The sequence below is a fragment of the Amblyomma mixtum genome, chromosome 6 (assembly GCF_055824585.1).
Source record: "Amblyomma mixtum isolate Tamu chromosome 6, ASM5582458v1, whole genome shotgun sequence".
NCBI lineage: Eukaryota > Metazoa > Arthropoda > Arachnida > Ixodida > Ixodidae > Amblyomma > Amblyomma mixtum.
Genome location: NC_143017.1, coordinates 73,669,061 through 73,687,111, shown reverse-complemented (window position 1 = coordinate 73,687,111; position 18,051 = coordinate 73,669,061). Strand labels below are relative to the sequence as shown.

Here is an 18,051-nt window from a genome sequence, read left to right as displayed (position 1 = left end):
AGTAAAAGTAAAGCATCTGATGAAACTTCGAAAATCGGTGTTTTTTCAAAGTCTTGTATCTCAAAAATAGATGATCACTGCCCAGGTTTCCACCAAATAAATTTGATGTTTTTGCTTTTTGTTTCGGAGCCATTTGATAATTCAACCTCATAACTTTGGACATTCTCCCGTCTCCTTGAGGTCCAAACTAACAAAGTTTTATGCTGCAATTGCAAGAATGAATGCAGGAAGGTATTATTGCACAGTAAAAGCTCATTAATTCGAACTTCACGGGACCGGAAAAAAAGTTTGAATTATCTGATGTTCGAATTATCGAATGGCCGCGAAAAAACCGGCAAGAACCATTTGCATTACGGTATATGTACAGTGTTTACTCGCGCAACGAACCCACTACCCACTCGCATAATGAACCCACCCACCCCGGATTTTTGCCAAAGAATTTGAAAAAAAAAAAATGCGTCTCTCCGCTTCGCGCCGTCACTTACAGTCCACAACGCATTTCTTGGCTCCAAGATGCTGCCCAGCGATAACATCACGGTGTGTTTACTTTTGGCGTTAGTTCTAGCAAGGGGGGAAGCGAACTTGGCAGAGTGCGAACGCTTGTCCGGTTGTGCAAGCCTCGTTTTCAGTAGGTTTGCCTTATCCTGCCATGGGCGATTGGGGTGGACGGGACGCCGTCTACTGCCACTCAATCATTGGAACACGTGATAACAGCAGCAAACGCCTTTTGCAGCGAACGATGCTAAAAGCCGGCGTCATGATCACTGCGTGCTTCCGTTGGCAACTGATGGGTGGAAGGATAATTTGTAGTGCCCCTCCGAAGTCATAGCCTTTCACGGGCGTTGGCTGGGATCGCGCTGACAGTACTTATCCGTATTTCTGAATTAACAGGGCTCGAATTAACGAGCGTTTAGTTGCAAGTTCCAGAGGCTGCGCGGAAAAGAGGATAGGCAGCTGCCACCGCCGCTGCCAACCCCGTACCCTCCGGTGCCGCCGGCCAGCCGCCATGCCTGTGATGGCGCCATGTAGGCTTTAACCACTCATCCACGGTTTCATCTGGTTCCATCTTCTGTCCCCGCTTAGGACTTGCGCAGCCTCGAACTATGGGGAGATCCTTTTTTTTTTTTGGCCACTTGCTGTGCGCCATGCCGCACAGGCGCGGCGGCGCGTAGTTCGAATTATCCGTAGCGGAACCGACTCGCTTTCGAATTAACGGGCTTTTTTATACACAGATCTCTATGGAGCTTGGCAGTACCAAGCAGTGTAGTTCGAATTATCCGAAATTCAAACTACCAAGGTTCGAATTAACGAGCTTTCACTGTATTGTATTGGATTTTATGGCGCATAAGCAACTCAGGCCATCATGCACCTAACGCATGGCATAATTTCTTTCAAGGATTGGGTGTCCTCAGTGACAGTCCGGAGCCCAACAAACGAAACGAAGACCTCAGCCTTCTTCTCAGGCCACTATCCTTTTCAGGAAAGGAGAACAGTGGAATAAAGTGTCATGTCACTGCTAAACTGTCACCATATCATCAACAGCAACCACGCACAACAGCACATGGGCACGTTTGCATTTTGCTTCCATAGAACCGTGGCCGCTGTGTCAGTAAAAGCAAAATAGGACTGCAGATAAAGGTAAACCACATTTACCTTTATCTACAGTCCTATTTTGATTTTACTGACAGTCCAGTAAAAAAAACACGAGCAACTTCCTGCTATGCTTAGGAATAAAACAGTCATCCCCCTCTACATCCTCTGGTCTCAAGAGGGATGTGTTGCACAATGAAGTGCACAAGTGCACCCACCTGAGATCCGCCTGCACCCCCTCCCGTGGTGCCCGCTGTGCCCACAAAGGCGTCACGCAGCAGCTCCAGGGCACGACCGGGGTCGACGTACTTGCGCCGCGAGCAGCCCAGCAGTGCAAACAGGGGCCTCAGCTCCAGCATGAGCCCCAGGCTGCGGTGCTCCTGGGGCGGCCGGCCATCCTCCCGGACAGGCGGCCCAAGCGGCTCAAAGGCCAGCACCAGGCGCCGAAACATGGGCAGGTGGAACAGCGACTGGATCACCGCTGAGAACCTGGAAAGCAGTTTCACAGAACGAACCAATTTACAGTGTGTTCAGCTTCACTCAAATTTATACCGCAATTAAGTTCACGCTCACAGATCAAGCACACTACTGTCTTGCCTACTACCTAAGCCTCACCAACTAACATGCTAAAGCATATATATGCAGCAGTCCTCAATGTTCCAGCGAACTTCAAAAAAAAAAGTCATTGAGGCAGGTTATAAATGTCCTTAGCATTCACGAAAAGGCTTCTAGAATGCAGAGATGTCATTCAGTCATTCAAGCTGGCACCAAGACTTCTGCGGTGCAGACAGCATTTCTGACTGACATTAGCTCCAGGCCTATCAAGTTACCTACCGACAGCCTTTTCTTCACAGTTTCCCCACCAATCTATTAATGAACCGGGTGAAAAAATAAATTGACTTTATGCACGATTTTAGTTTCAATAGGAGGGTGCCGCCATGTTTGTTTTACCCAAGTGCCACCTACGCCACCATGGGCTGATAATTTGTAGCCCATGGGCTGCAGAGAGCAGCCTCTGAAAGTGCCATCTGCTTGTTTTATTTCTGCCAAGCCTGGAAAGTGTTCAACCCCGTGTGTACTATGCCATTAGCGCCTGCAACAAGCAACCAGGAGCAGGCGACCAAGCTTCGATGAAGTGAACAACAGGCATCGATGAGTGCCACGCTTGCAGTTCAGGTTCGTACTTTTTGTTGCCAGTTGCCTGTAGGTTACAGTAAACGTGGCACAGTGTTGCATGATGAAAAAATGAAAACAAAATGAGTTGAAACTCAAAATCGAGGAGAGCGATCGAATATTTATGGATTCGAGGAGCAGCTTCTCACGGAAGCTGTCGCTGCCCACTTTGCCAAGGCAAGTGTGACAATTTAGACTGCAGAGCTTACGACAGAGTCATCCCGTTTGCAAACAACCTTTCGGAGACAACAGCAAGCTACGTGACCAAAACGAATTCATGTCTAATCATTGCAATGTTTGTTTGTGGCAATACGCATAATGAAATTGAAATTTGGTCCCTCCTGCTGTTCGCGCAGGGCTGCTCATACTAAATAGCGATACAAGCCAGCTAGCAGAAAGCAATACGCATTCTTGCCTACTCCAGTCCCGCCTGTACTCACTGGTCCACAAATACCGAAAAATGTGTAATTAAAAGAACAGACAGCTTGATATGTTAATGTAATGCCATTGCCGCTTACTGGGAGGCCGAATCACTGCACCTGTGTTGAGAATTCCAATCTCAGTTGGGGAGGGGCACTGCTCAAGTCATAACATTTGTTATATGTTTGGCATGGTTGTACATTGTTTAATTAGGTGGACCAATTTACATTTCATTCAATCTGCTTTCACTATAATTATTTATCACAACGCATTGCAGAGTTTACCGTCGCATGCATGCTGTGTGTTTTCTTCTTTCGTTGCAGTCTCTGCACTTTTGCTCACTCTGCAGCAGGGTAAAAAGTTTGTGCCACCGCATTCATTCGTGCCACCCTGTGCAAATGAAAACAGTGCTTCCGTACCAAAGGCATGTATTTGTATTTCAGGCGGCGACACCTACATGCTTCCGATGTTTGTCAATATGTGGGGTGACAAAACGAGGTTGTGGACAAATTTGTGAAGTTCTAAATAGTGTACTCTTGAATTAAAACAGCTTTGCCCGAACTATCCAAAAGCAGCACTGCAGAACCAAAGTAAAGGTTTACAAAATTAAGCGTCACATAGAATTTACCATTAAATCTACCTCTCACACAGATGCACAAAGATAGCTGATGACTTATTCAATTTCTTTTTCTTGTTTTCTTTCTGTTTACTTATTTCTTCTGCTCCCCCCCCTTCCTTTTAAATGAGCCGTATCTATGTAACCAAGCAATTAAATAAACCAGTGTTTAGTTGGTGGTCCTTGCATATTCCTGACGTCCGCATTTCTACGCGCTCATTATTATATTTGAAATAAGGGAGTAATTACTCATTGACATCCACCCGAGCGCAGCCTTACGGCTACAAAGGAAAGCTATACAGCTTTCTCAGAAACTTCGTAGTTAAAGAAAAATTCGTCCTGGTCCGGGGTTCGAACCCGGGACCACCGCTACACCGGAGCAGTCGCTCTGCCAATTGAGCTAACCGGGACGGCAAGCTTATGGTAGGGCGAGAGCGAATTGATCAGTAACTCGAAGTGGGAACAGGTGGGAACAGAAGAGGGAACAGAACTCCACCTTGGGGGATTCCCCTAAACATTTCACCAACATTATTATATTTGAATTACAAATTGCAACGTGTAAAACCTGGTAGACAATCAACCATAGGAAACCATCTAGAGAAGTCGGCAAAGACCACAAGACAACGCACCAGCAGGTGTTGCCAACGTTCTTGATGCCCACAGGCCAATCCCCCTGACGTCTGCGTTCATACGGGTTGGCTGGATCGAGCCAGGCATCGGCACCCCGTTTCCGCTTGCCCCCAAGGCTCTGCTCCAGGGCGCGGCTGATGTCTTGCTCCTCAGCAGAGACGCCTGCCACCTGCAAAAACCGGAAAGAGCTTGAACCACGCAAACGTCATGCCCACACAAGCTACGTACAGCACAATGAGGCCCAAGTACATTCGTGACTATCAAAGAGATAAATGCTAAACATGCCCGCTTTCAACTCCATGAAACAAGCGCTCAGCCTGACCTGTCATCCCCACCAAAATGTGCTCAGCTTTGTCTCTCATTTCTTCACGAGGCCGACCAATAATGTCGAAAATGCAAAATTTTCCTCACACCAGTGCTGAAGAGGTTGCGTAATTTTTTTTTTTTTTTAAGGAAATGCTAAATCGAAACTAGAGTTATAAGAGCCTGCTGAGTGGCAGGGCCAACACCATCACATAAGAATAACATATCAACATATCAAATATGCTTCAGCAGCTCTAGGCTGCCCAATCCTTTAAACTTAGGTTATCAACAGTGCTGAGCTAAGTGCCAAGTCAATGAAAGCTACCAAGGCTGTGGCCGCCCACAGAAACTGATCGGGCAACTGAAACCAGGTAACGGAAACTGACCAGTCAAAGGCTAGGCTTTAAATTGTACTGCATACGGTCAGCTAGTATACTGGACGCTAAATCCAGAATAAAACTAAACCTCACAGCCATTAAAGCCATAATAAAATTTAAACCTTCTTAGAGCCTTCGTGCTTTACAATAGAATCCTAGAATCTCAATGATACAAATCTCATGGGGTCGCAAAAAAATCTGTACCATCTGAAATTCGGTATACGCAATCAAAAACAAACAAAATCCATATGCAGAAGCATGTGTAATGTGCGATGCTCTGCTCTCAGTGTGTACTGCACACCTAGCGATTGTGATGTTGCCGGTGCGCGGGCAATGTTTCATTCTTGAGGGTGTGCTTGCAGCTCGCGAGTTCCTATCATCTGTAGCAGCGTGGGAGAGTGCTCGGAACATCTGAAATTCTGCACGTTGTACACAATGCACTCTAGCCAAAGAACTTTATGAATTCGTATCCCCAAAATTCCACTCTATTTGGACTATAGAAGCACACTGCACTGGTCATAAAGACAAGTAGAGACTGACGCATTCCACAAACTTCCAGGCTCTGGATTACTGGGCTTTTAGAACATGTCTCCCATGTCCTGTGAAGTTTTACAAACTGCTTTACATTTTGTCCTGCTCCGACTGCACCCCAAAAAGCTGTTTTACCAGCTTGCTGAATGGATGCATATCACGATTCCTTCCTCCCAAGAACTACGCCGCTACAGCAACAGCCCTCCCACTTCAAACACTACGGTTCTGAGCGCAATAAACATTGCGCTGCATGAGGCCATGTGCACTGTACTACCATAAAGTCTCCTGGATGCATGAGCAACAATCAAGGTGTGTAACAGACATAATAAAGAAGCTCAGCAGGTTTCATGGCCACAAAAAGGATGAGCGAACACAAAAGGGGCTCAAGAAATCTTTCAGTAGCATTGTTATGTTACCATTGTACCTGCCTAATCTGCTGTCGCTGTTTTAAATTGATGACAATTCTGAATTTCTCAAAGCCATCCCCAACAACCGTTCGTGATTGTGTTTGCTTGGTTTCATAGCATATTAGTAGCTAAAGCTACCATGCACCTAACAAGAAGTGAGAAAAACCTGACTGTTGTGCCCCCTGGCTACTAGTTTTTAAAGGTTAGTTTGTTTATAACATTCCTTCTTTCAGGAAGCTAATAACTTGCAATATTTCACTGCATTGTCTCCTATGCACAAGCTAAGGTGGAGAGAAGTGCGTTTGCCATAAAATAATATAAAATGCTTTTTCCTAACTCTTGAAATACCTGCATGAAATTAAAATGTTTACTGTAGATCACCGCGTAGTTCACAAAGAGGTTTCTCTCGTATCATATCTTGAGTACGAAGTTGTGTACATGCTATGTATGTCCACTGCGAAGGCAGTATAAAACTACTTTGATAAAGCGTTCCTGCTGCTTATGCGGCTTCCATTCACCTAGGATCTAGCAAGTGCAGTTTGTTGTTGATTTCATTATCCCTAAGAGCTTTAAAAAACTGATGAGGCATGTGAGAATTTTTCAAAGGCATTTATTTATTTTTTTTTTTTTTCAAGGGAAAGAAAATTCCTCTAAGAAGAACTAGGAGGGGTTAGCAGGGAAAGGGGGAGGTGGAATCTGAAGGTCTAATAAATGGTTAAAATGACTTTTTTGTACATGTGATGAATTACTTTATGCTTGCTATTAAATAAAAAAAATCCTTCTGCAGATGCAAAACACAAAAAGCTAGCTTTCGACGACTCCAAAGCAAAACAAATGCTGAGGTTCCTCAACACTCAAGTCATCGCCTTATCTGTGACCCCTAATGGATTCTTCCTCCACTGTCAAAACTCAGCTCACACAACAGTAGACTGCCACTAGACTGAGCTGTGCTGTCATGATAGAGCCAATGACCGAAAATTTTCTACGGCCTAAATCAAGCTTGTTACGACAGGAATTTCTGAAGACCTAAATTTAAGCAGCCTGGCATAAATCACAAGCTCTATTTTATACAAGTCCTTCTCTCCAGACTACCAGAAAAATCCCACTAAGAATTTTAGGTTCCAAATTAATTCAACCACATACAGTGAAACCTCGTTATAGCAAACAGTTAAAAATTCGTAGAATAGTTTGATATAGTAAATCGTAATATAAAATTCCACCAACAAATCGCACAGGAGAAGCGAAATTTAGTTAGCAAAAGAATGGAAACTGGGAGAAACCTTTTCCTTAGTTTTAGCACTATTTTGAAGCCACTTGCGGTGATTGTGGAGGCCACAAAAAAACTGAGCGGGAAACGCCAGTTAGGTTGGCTTCCCCGAACAGCACCACAGAATGCGGCGACAGGTCAGACACCAGTTAGGGTGGCTTCCTCGCATCACAACGGTGCTGGGCAAAAAATCCGATGCCAGGACGAAAGCTATCGCTGTTTTCAACACCTCTGCTCCGTGACAGTCAACATGAGCAGAGGATGGGTACTGGAAAGCTGCAACAACCGACCATGTCGCTGGTTCTGGGGCACTATCTACAGGTCCAAGAGGTGCAAACGGGTGCTGACCGCCTCGCTGCCAGCTGTTCTCACTGCTCTATCTTTGGTATCGCTGTTGGCAAATGTGAGATAAAGCATGAACCCTGGTGCGAACGCTTGCTGCACCACCACTAGCCACCTGCGTAATGAGGCAAAGACTATCTCCTGCCATTTGAACTGGCACAGCTTGGCGCTCAGCAGTACAATATATCCATTTTATTGCAAACCGCATTCAATATAAAAAAGTAAGAAATGCATGTATTTGTTAAAAATATTTAGGAACATTTCAATATAGCCAATAATTCATAATATCAGTGTTTGTTATAACGAGGTCTGACTGTAGTATCCTAAACTTTTACAAGTAAAATTTACAAAAGCATGCTCCAAATGATTTATTACAGTGAAATTTCTGTTCTGAAAGTTTTGGTTCAACTTCTGAAATCCCAGAGCCATGCGAGATATTAACAGGTGTGCAATAAAAGGCAACAGTCATCCATTGCCTTCTATACAAACAGACAAATAAACAAACAAACAAAGGTGGACCGCAGTGCACACATCCCATTCTACCACTCGTTTTGCCCATAAGAAAAATGCAACAGTGATGGCAATTTTAAGAAGTATAGTCAGCTGTAATGTGCACTCCGGTTTGTGGTGAAAAAAAAAAAAAATGCTGCTAATGTCCAGGATATGCACTGATGACTTTGGCATGAATGTCATGGGTTAACAGTGGAGTTTTAGCACAGTGCAAGCATGTCACAGCAGCCAGCAGTGCCCTGTGTTATTCTAAAATGCCCTATTTTCATTGCTCTTCTGTCGTCTACTACCAATCCCAGTGAACCAACACTAACAATGGCAGATGTTTGCTTAGCATTGCTACTCTAGTCTATAAGCTGGCTTTTGGCTACTGCAGCAGCAGACAACAGACTGGTCGGTGCATGCACATGCTTAGTGTGCCGTGCATGTTTTTATTCATGATAGCCTTCGTTCCACAGGAAAGCAAGCAACACCCATCCAAATCAGAGGGAAAGAGAAGGAGAGGAGAGGGGCAGAGAGGAACAGGAAGTGTGGCCTCGGGCAAAAAAAAAAAAAAAAGCAACCCTGCATGCTGCAACATGCCCCCACCTGCTGTTCCTGTAGGGAGAGGGCAATCGCTTTCTGAAGGTCGTCGCCCTCGCCCGTAAGGTCAATGACCTTGGCAGGGCGCTTCTGTGGGGAAGTGGCCGCGCCCATCTGGCTGCTGGGAACCGTGGCGCCATCGCCCACCGCCGCTGCTGGCCTCACCCCCACCTAGGGATATAAGCATCATAAGCTCTTTGCCTTATGATGCCTGCACATTTCTGACCACGACCATGACGGCAGCGGTTCTGGCTGTCACTCCTGCTGCACTTCTACGCTGTTCTCTAGACCGGTGCCAAAGCATGCAGCACAGATGCTTTGTGCTCGGTCTGCACTCCCACAGAATTTTTCAGCACGTGCATCAGCATGTATTCTGAACTTCAAAACAAATGTGATTTAAGCTTGGGTCCTTGGAATTTGGAAAAAAAAAAAAAAAACAGCACAGCTAGATACATACTAACATCTTGCCAGGAATGGTAGTTATCCACCGTCCACAGAAAACTCATCAGCATCTTAAATAGCTAAGCCCTTGCCAAAATCCTGCATGTGCACTGCGGTGAATTCAAGTGATGTGAGTAACCCAGTACAGCATGAGCTTTTGCTCCGATGCCCTAGTGTGACCAGCTCATGCTGGTTAAGATTGCATCCGATTTTATGCTCAACAACGCACTCAGCTACAGTAGGTGAACACAGACAAGCAAGCATGAACACAATAGATGCATGAAAGCACACAGTCACATCTCCAGCACAAAAAGCACTCAGTAAAGCACTGAGCTTCACTTGTTCGGATTCAGCACAGTAGACCATTTCCAAAAAATCATGAAACCTTCACCACATAACTGCACCCCATTTTTGCTTACACAGTGATGTGGCCTATTATTGGCATATACTCTCAGCTCAGGTTGTTTTTGCCAGTGGCGCGACGCATCCTTTCCGACGTGCTCCATGAACATCTGTTGTACATCAAAACTTACATTTAGTACTTGATCCACTACTGAAGAGCAAACTATGCTAGAGGAAGCATGGCTATACACGAAGGGCAGTTTAAAGATTCATGAAAAGGGTCTACTTGAAAGCACAAAACAAACATGCCGGTTACAAGCTTCAAGCTGTGCGGCTTCACAAAATAAAGCAGGTAGGCAAGCTGCATCGAGCCACCGTTAATGAGACAGCAGCTAGCATGACCTCTCGTACAAAATCTCCACTGTCCAAACAGTAATTTCATAATGAGCTTCCTCTGAAAATGACAAATTCTGATTCGCTGAGAGATAAAACAAGTGGACATAAAACATGGCACTTCAGAAAAGAAAGAAAGAATTGCAAAGTTTGACGACAGTTAACATGCAGACAAGGCATCATTTATACCAAGAATATCCTACAACTTTCAAAACTTGTGAAGCTACTCAAGTGCGTTGGCTGCACGTGCTCAAGAACTTTGTACTGCCAGTAAGGTGTGTTCAGTGTCCATGTTAAGGGGGTAACGGGGCAAATAAAAGTGCTTTCGTTATTTATGCACGAAATGTAACCAAATCTGACACAGGTTTGCACCTTTTTAAGCTGATTTCAAAACTGCATTTCTTTTCAGTTAGCTGGTACAGTTGCTGAGTTACTATAATTAGCACTGTCATAGAAGCATCACTGGGGAATTAAATAATTAAGGAGATATTATAAAAGCTATGCATGCCAGATTTTTGAAGTAGGCTTGTTCTGTGCAATAAAGCTATTAGTTTTGTTTTAGATGCCCAGTGCTCATGAAAGTAAGTGTGAAATTACAGCATGCGTAATGACATGAAAACGTTTCTTAAGTATAATAATTTTGAGCAAACAAAAACTGATTCGTCCTACTGTCATTTGTTACAAAATACTGAAGGGATGAGTGATAATCGCAGAAAAAGTTAAATCTGACAAAATCGACCTTCAAATTTCTCGACTTTCTTGTCTCGTTTGTCTCCCTGTACACTTTTGCTTTTTGCCACAGAAACGCTGCGTTGCAACCAAGAGAAGCTCTGATCTTCCGACCTATCTTCTTCATGGTGATACTGAGATGGTGCTGCTCCGTAATGGGGGAACCAGTAGAATTTGTGATGCACCAGGACAATCAGAAGTGAGAGACCCTCAAAATTTTTAATAATCACACATAAAAAAAAATATTTTGCAAATTCTCACTGCATATTTCACTCAACTTTTTAGTCACAAGACAGATGAACAGCGGGTTACAAAAAAAAATAATAAATCAAGAGAGAAAATTTTGACCACATATGCCATATTATTTGTTGTGTTTAAAGGGGCCCAGAAACACAATCTTAGTTAACTGTTTTGCCTGTTGATTGCACACAGTGAGTTATCAAGGTGCTATTAGCGTCGGTAATACCGCGTATATTCCGTTTTTTAATATCTTAATGTCCTCCCAAAAACAACTTCATGGCTCTGATGGTGTCGCCACACAGTGGCGGGTTTTTAGCAGCGGATATGACATCACCTGGCGCGAGCTTGATGATCGGACAAAATGTAAATACACTGCAAATTGTGTGAATAAATAGAGACACATTTTGTCACCTGTCTGCGTTTTATATTAGATCAACAAAAACAACTTGTTTGTCTTAGATAAGAGCCCTGCAAAGCAAGCAAAATAAAAATACACCACCAGGGGCGCTCTGGCATGGAAACGACGATGCCCGTCTCAGCAAGAACGAGTTACAGAGAGCAGGCAATCATGGAGTACAAACTTGTACAATACAAACTTACAAACTTCCGCGACGTGCTCTGGCTCGCTGTTTTGATTGGTTGCGCCAGGTGCCGTCGTTGGGAGAGCGAAATAGGAGTGGGAAGCCCCGCCAAAATAGAGTTGAGGGCAGCGTTTTGTTTGCTTGTATTTTGAAATTTCTTCACTGAATAACTCCCGTTCCTGTGCATCGATTCCTGTAATTCTTTTTAGGTCAGCATCTGTGTGACATAAAGAACCCACCTGAAGTATAGCTGGTATCCCCCCAAGCAGTGCTTCACAGCCCCTTTAAGGCACACTGTCCAATACTGATTTCAGGCTTAAGTGCATGACTACTGCAAACCTATCAATGCAGCAAAAAAAAAGAAAATGCTCATCCTTGATTCCCACGCCAGATCCTGTGACAAAACCAGTGGAAAGCACACCACGCAGACCAGGCATCAGCACAGGACACGCAGCAGACAAAACATCCGAGGGGAGAATGATGATGACCACACAACAAAACGAGCAGGAAGCACACAACACAAAGGCTGATGGTTAATTTTATGCGCCAAATCAACAATGTTGGCCATGAGGCATGATACAGAGAAGGACTACGAATTAACTTTAAATTCCTGGGGTTCTTCACTGAGCATCCAATTCTGATTACATGGCGATTTTTGCATTTCACCTCTATCAAAATGTGTACACCACGGCCAGGATTGATCATCATAAGCGCTTAGTTAGTTGTTAAAAGTTGTCTTGGTTTAACAAAAAGAGCACTAGATACAAGAACGTATAAAGGATTATTACACTTCAGAAAACAAACGATAGCCAGCAAGAAAGAACATATAAGTAATGCCTTCTGGAGTGCTACCGGAGGTGCTTCTCTGGTTATTCCTGTTCTTAAAATTTACAGGGAACTTAAGTCACCTTAAGAGTGCAATGCAACAGCGGTGTGTTCGGGATCCATTCAAACACTGGAGCTCAAGCTGGAGCTCTCAGACACGTGTCCATACTCAATCACGAGCAGCTGCCAACTGACGTGCAGGCTGCCATGGCTTGATTTCCAAAGTGGCCACGCGCTCGAATTTGGGCTTGCTTGTGCAATTGTCCATGTAATACTCAGGATGTACAGCTTTGGCGATGGCGCAGTGGCCTAATGCAGTGGCCAGAGGGGGGTGTGTGCGTGCGTGCGTTTGTGTGTGTGTGTGTGTGAGTGTGTGAGAGTGAGTGTGTGAGAGTGAGTGTGTGAGAGTGAGTGTGTGAGAGTGAGTGTGTGAGAGTGAGTGTGTGTGTGAGTGTGCGAGAGTGTGCGAGAGTGAGTGAGTGTGTGTTAGTGTGTGTGTGTGTGTGAGTGTGTGTGTGCGTGTGCGTGCGTGTGCGTGCGTGTGTGAGAAAAATTTGCCCATCTGACACTGACGCCCCCTGCTACACTTGCTTTCTCTAGTAATGATGTCAATACTGATGCATCCTCCCGGCTCCCATGGTGGTAATGAGTTTTCACATTTGGCGGCATGCTGTGGCTGATCCTTGGTGATCACGACACCTGTGGCAAAACTGTCTCGAACAATCAAGAAATTTCGTCTCTGGCATCTGTAGAGTTTTGGTGCGATGAGAACGAAAATGCTATTGCATTAAAATTTATGACTATAATAGATAAGGAGTAGAGTCTTGAATGCGGCTATCAGCAATTTTGCACAACTAAAATTGTGTGCAGTTTTGAAGACTGACACTATTTATTGATTTTAAAAGGACTGACTTTGGGGATGCAAGTGAATAGTGTATGAACTTGCTAAAAAATAGTGCATGCGTTTTTCACAAGAAAAAGAAATCCTGACAGCTACGTTATGAATGGAACAAGACTGACATCTGAGCTGATATCTTAGCATTTAAAAAGTGGGATCTTCTGGTACTGTCACATTGAGCCGCTGCAAAAGCATGTGGTATACTAGGCAGGCAATGGCATAACATGAAGCATTTTTTTGTTAAAAAAGAGAAGAAAAAAAGATGTGTTGCAAACGTATATATATATATATATATATATTGTAAGCACAACATGCGACCTTCGTCTTCATCTGTACATATCCATCATCATCGCTCAAAGCACAACATGCGACCTTCGTCTTCATCTGTACGTATCCATCATCATCGATCATCTTCTTCTTCGAAGGGTTGGTCGCCATACTTGCGGGTGCCATTAAAGCTCGCTCCATCCTGCGCTCTGTCTCCCGTCTCACAAGTGGTGGAGTGTGCTCTCGATCCCTGCGTCCTCTCCGCCGCCAGACTGCAGCTACGTTCCGGTCGCCACCTGCTCGTACCATCCGCACCGATGGATACCGTCAGCGACAACACCACTCGTACTCCCGATGGGCCCCCCGTTCTTCTTCCTCTCGATTCGAACCGTCTGGAGCCAGCAATGATGAGCCAACCCGGTTCTTCCCAATCATCTGGACACCCCACTTGGACCATCACCACACTCCAGCGCGAGCCTCCCATTTTTGCTGGTCTTCGTGGGGACGATGTCGAGGACTGGCTCGACCAATATAACCAGGTCAGTGCCTATAATCGTTGGGACTCAGCGATGAAACTTGTAAACGTGTCGTTCTACCTCACTGCCGTGGCCAAGACTTGGTTCGTCAACCACAAAGATGCCATCCCGGACTGGGCTCACTTTTCGGCACAGATACGACAAATCTTTGGCACATCTGGTGCAAGCCCCGCTGTCTACAAAAAAAAGCTAGATACGCGCGTTCAGCTACCCGGTGAGTCCTACACATCCTACATTGAAGACGTGCTTGCCCTGTGTCGACGTGTCAACAGCGCTATGTCAGAGAACGATCGGGTACGTCATCTTCTGAAAGGGCTTGGGTCATTTGCCTTCAACACGCTTGCTGCTCAGAATCCAACGTCAGTCCAAGACATCCGAACAACTTGCCATCGTCTTGACGACCTTCAGTCGCTTCGATTAAAAGACACCTGGGACACCCCACTCTCACCCGACGTGGACTTACGCTCCCTCATTCGCTCCATTATCCGGGAGGAACTGCACGGCTCCACCTTACCGCCAGTTGATTCCCACCCGCCTCCAGCCCCGTCGTCCTCGCCTTTGCGTGATCTCATCAAAGACGAGCTCGCTTCGGTCACTCGCCCCTTGGCTGCGGAACCACCTGTACCGCGTTTTGTGCCTACCTATGCCCAGGTTGCTGCGACGCCTCCTGCTGCTGTTTACCCGTCGCATCCACAGCCCGTCCAGCAAACTCCGGTCTCTGTGTCCCCGAGCCCCGCTATGTGTCCTGTTTGGAGTCCGCCTGCACGTCGGCCGGTGTGTCACTACTGCGGAATTCGCGGGCATGTTGCCCGTGTGTGCCGTCGGCGTCAACGCGACGAGCGCGAGTGGTACCCAGACTTTCGCAACGGAGCTACGTACTCGTCACCTGCTTACCGTCCGGCGTTTGCCTCCAGTCCTCCTCGTCGCCCATCGTACGGGGACTTCTCCCAAGACGCTCCGCACTCGTCGTACGCTTACCGCCCACCGTTTGCTGACCATACCAATTATCGTCCCTCCTATCCCTCTACCTCTCCGGACCGCTCCTCGACCGACAGGCCGTCGCGCCGCCGCTCCCCATCGCCTTTCCGCCGCTCGTCGTCGCCTCTACGTCCACCATCCTCCCAGACAACTGGCCACACGGAAAACTAAATTGTGCAGTTTCCGGAGGTAAAACTGCACCGCACGCCGCCCTCTCAATTCCTCCTGCACAGCCATCGAACATGTTAACCGTTGACATTGAAGGCACTGTAGTAGAAGCATTGATCGATACGGGCGCCGCCATTTCTGTAATTAGTTCTGATTTATGTTCTCGGCTTCGCAAGGTGCGCACCCCTTACAGTGGTCCTTCTCTCCGTGCTGCCAATGATCAATCAATGCGTCCTTCCGGATTGTGTACGGCACGAGTCACTATCGACGGCATCTTGCACTACATAGTATTTGCTGTGCTTCCCTCCTGTGCTTATCCCCTCATCCTCGGCTGGGACTTCCTCCACTCTGCGCAAGCTGTAATTACCTGCTGTCCCCCTACTCTACAGGCTTCTGAATCCAACCTTTCAGCCGTTTCTGTCCTGCCTTCTCATCATCTGGTTACCACCGCTGATCATGTACTTTACCCCGGCTGCGAAGATGTCCTCTCTGTTGCTTCTGCCCACGTCCACGCTGGGGACGTTTTCGTCACACCAAGCCCCCGTCTTCTCTCAAGGGGCATCTTTCTCGTCGCGTCCCTGCTCCGCTTCACCAATGGGTCTTCACTACTGACTGCCTTCAACACTACGCCGGAACCCATTCTTCTGCGTCAAGGCACAGCCATCGCTTCTGTGGATACCACTCAACCTGTGGCCGTTCTTTCCTCTGCCCCATCAAGCTTCGCTCCTTCGACCCCTGCCTCTGCCTCTGCATCTCTTTCAGCTGCTATCAGCCCCGGTCTCACACCGACTCAAAAAGATGAATTGCTTGCCGTCTTGACCAAGCATGCCGCTTCCTTCGATACCCAGGCAACAACCTTGAGCCAAACCACCGCAGCTAAGCATCGCATCTACACAGATGGTTCGGGCATCATTCGCCGTCGCCCGTATCGTGTGTCTTCTAGTGAGCGCAAGGTTATTCAAGATAACGTAGCCGACATGCTCAAGCGCCACATCATACGCCCTTCTTCGAGTCCTTGGTCTTCGCCTGTTGTGCTGGTTCAAAAGAAGGATGGCTCAGTACGCTTTTGTGTTGACTATCGCGCCCTTAACAAGATCACTAGAAAAGATGTTTATCCGCTGCCTCGGATTGATGACGCCCTCGACTGTCTCCAAGGTGCACAATTTTTCTCTAGTCTCGACCTAAGATCCGGATACTGGCAAATACCAATGCATGAGGCCGACAAGGAAAAAACTGCTTTCGCCACTCCCGACGGATTATACGAATTCAACGTTATGCCGTTCGGCCTATGCAATGCTCCGGCCACGTTCGAGCGCATGATCGACACCGTTCTCCGAGGCCTGAAGTGGAAAACGTGCCTATGCTACCTCGACGACATAGTCATTTTTTCTTCGACTTTTTCTGAACACCTTGTTCGTCTCGATGAAGTATTAAGCGCACTTTCTGAAGCCGGCCTACAGTTAAACACCAAGAAATGTTGCTTTGCTTCCACTTCTATCAAGGTACTCGGTCACGTCGTTAGCCAGAAGGGTGTAAAGCCTGATCCCGACAAAGTGGCTGCAGTTTTGCATTTTCCTCGCCCATCGCGCGTCAAAGACCTGCGCAGTTTTCTGGGGCTAGCGTCATACTTCCGGCGCTTCATACGCAACTTTGCCTCTATTGCGGCCCCTTTGCATAAGCTCCTCTGCGCTGACCAGCCGTTTGTTTGGTCTGAGACCTGTGAGGTCGCTTTTACTACCTTAAAGAAGGCTCTCACATCTGATCCGATACTGGCACATTTCGACGACAATGCTCCAACGATTTTACACACGGACGCCAGTGGACACGGCATTGGTGCAGTTCTTCTGCAGCAGCAGCACTCTTCGTGCGAGCAAGTCATCGCCTACGCCAGTCGTACACTGACTGCAGCGGAGCAGAACTACACGATAACTGAGCAAGAGTGCCTCGCTGTTGTCTGGGCCATTCAGAAATTTCGCCCTTATTTGTACGGCCGCCAGTTCACAGTTGTCACTGACCATCATGCCCTGTGCTGGTTGTCCTCGCAGAAAAACTTGTCCGGCCGCCTCGGCCGCTGGATTCTCCGTCTCCAGGAATATGACTTTACCGTCACCTATAAATCGGGCAAGAAACACCAGGACGCCGATGCGCTATCTCGTTGTCCCCTCGCCCAAACCCAACCACCACATCCGCAACCCGTGTCCTCCGCATCCTCAAACTGCCAAACTACCCCTTCGACGGCTATTTCAACCTTGACCGCCGCACCCATTGACTTGATGCCAGCTCCCAGTCTTGGCGATCTCGCCTCAGCGCAGCGGGCCGACCCTTACTGCCGGACTCTTATCGACCGTCTGAGCGGTGCTACGCGGCCACCGAATGCCCGCCTTCGTCGCCAACTTAACTCTTTCAAGCTAGTCGACAACATCCTTCTTTGGCACAATTACAGCCCCTTCGGTGACTCATGGGTGCCTGTCGTACCCCGTTCTCTTCGCCGAGGAGTTTTGCAGGCCTTTCATGATGACCCCCCGGCTGGCCACTTAGGCTTTCAGAAAACTTATGACCGCATCAAGCGCCGTTTCTTTTGGCCTGGCCTCTCAACCGCTGTTGGAAAATATATTGCGTCTTGCATCTCTTGCCAACGTCGTAAACGGAGCACGTCTGCCCCTGCGGGCCTTCTACAGCCTCTCCCCTGTCCTTTCTCCCCTTTTGAAGTCGTTGGGATTGACCTCTACGGTCCCTTACCATTAACACCAACGGGCAACCGTTGGATCGTCACTGCCATCGACCACTTAACTAGATACGCTGAAACGGCCCCTGTTCCTTCCGGCTCTGCTTCAGAGATCGCCCACTTCTTCCTGAACGCCATCCTTCTGCGCCATGGAGCTCCTCGTGTCCTTATTAGTGACCG

At 46.9% G+C, this 18,051-nt stretch overlaps 1 protein-coding gene across 4 annotated transcripts in view; it reads right to left on the bottom strand.

The window, feature by feature from the left end:
* The window catches only part of LOC149339385 (ubiquitin carboxyl-terminal hydrolase 25-like), a 94,772-nt gene that overhangs the window by 50,365 nt on the left and 26,356 nt on the right, over positions 1 to 18,051 (bottom strand). For 3 of the 4 annotated variants that reach the window (XM_089548152.1, XM_089548151.1, XM_089548150.1), the window contains exons 3-5: positions 8,755 to 8,919; positions 4,429 to 4,598; positions 1,809 to 2,079 (exon numbers count right to left, since the gene is read on the bottom strand). In XM_089548152.1, coding sequence (XP_089404278.1) covers positions 1,809 to 2,079; positions 4,429 to 4,598; positions 8,755 to 8,919 — 606 coding nt within the window. The remainder of the gene's footprint in view (positions 1 to 1,808; positions 2,080 to 4,428; positions 4,599 to 8,754; positions 8,920 to 18,051) is intronic. The other variant, XM_089548153.1, reaches the window with a different exon arrangement.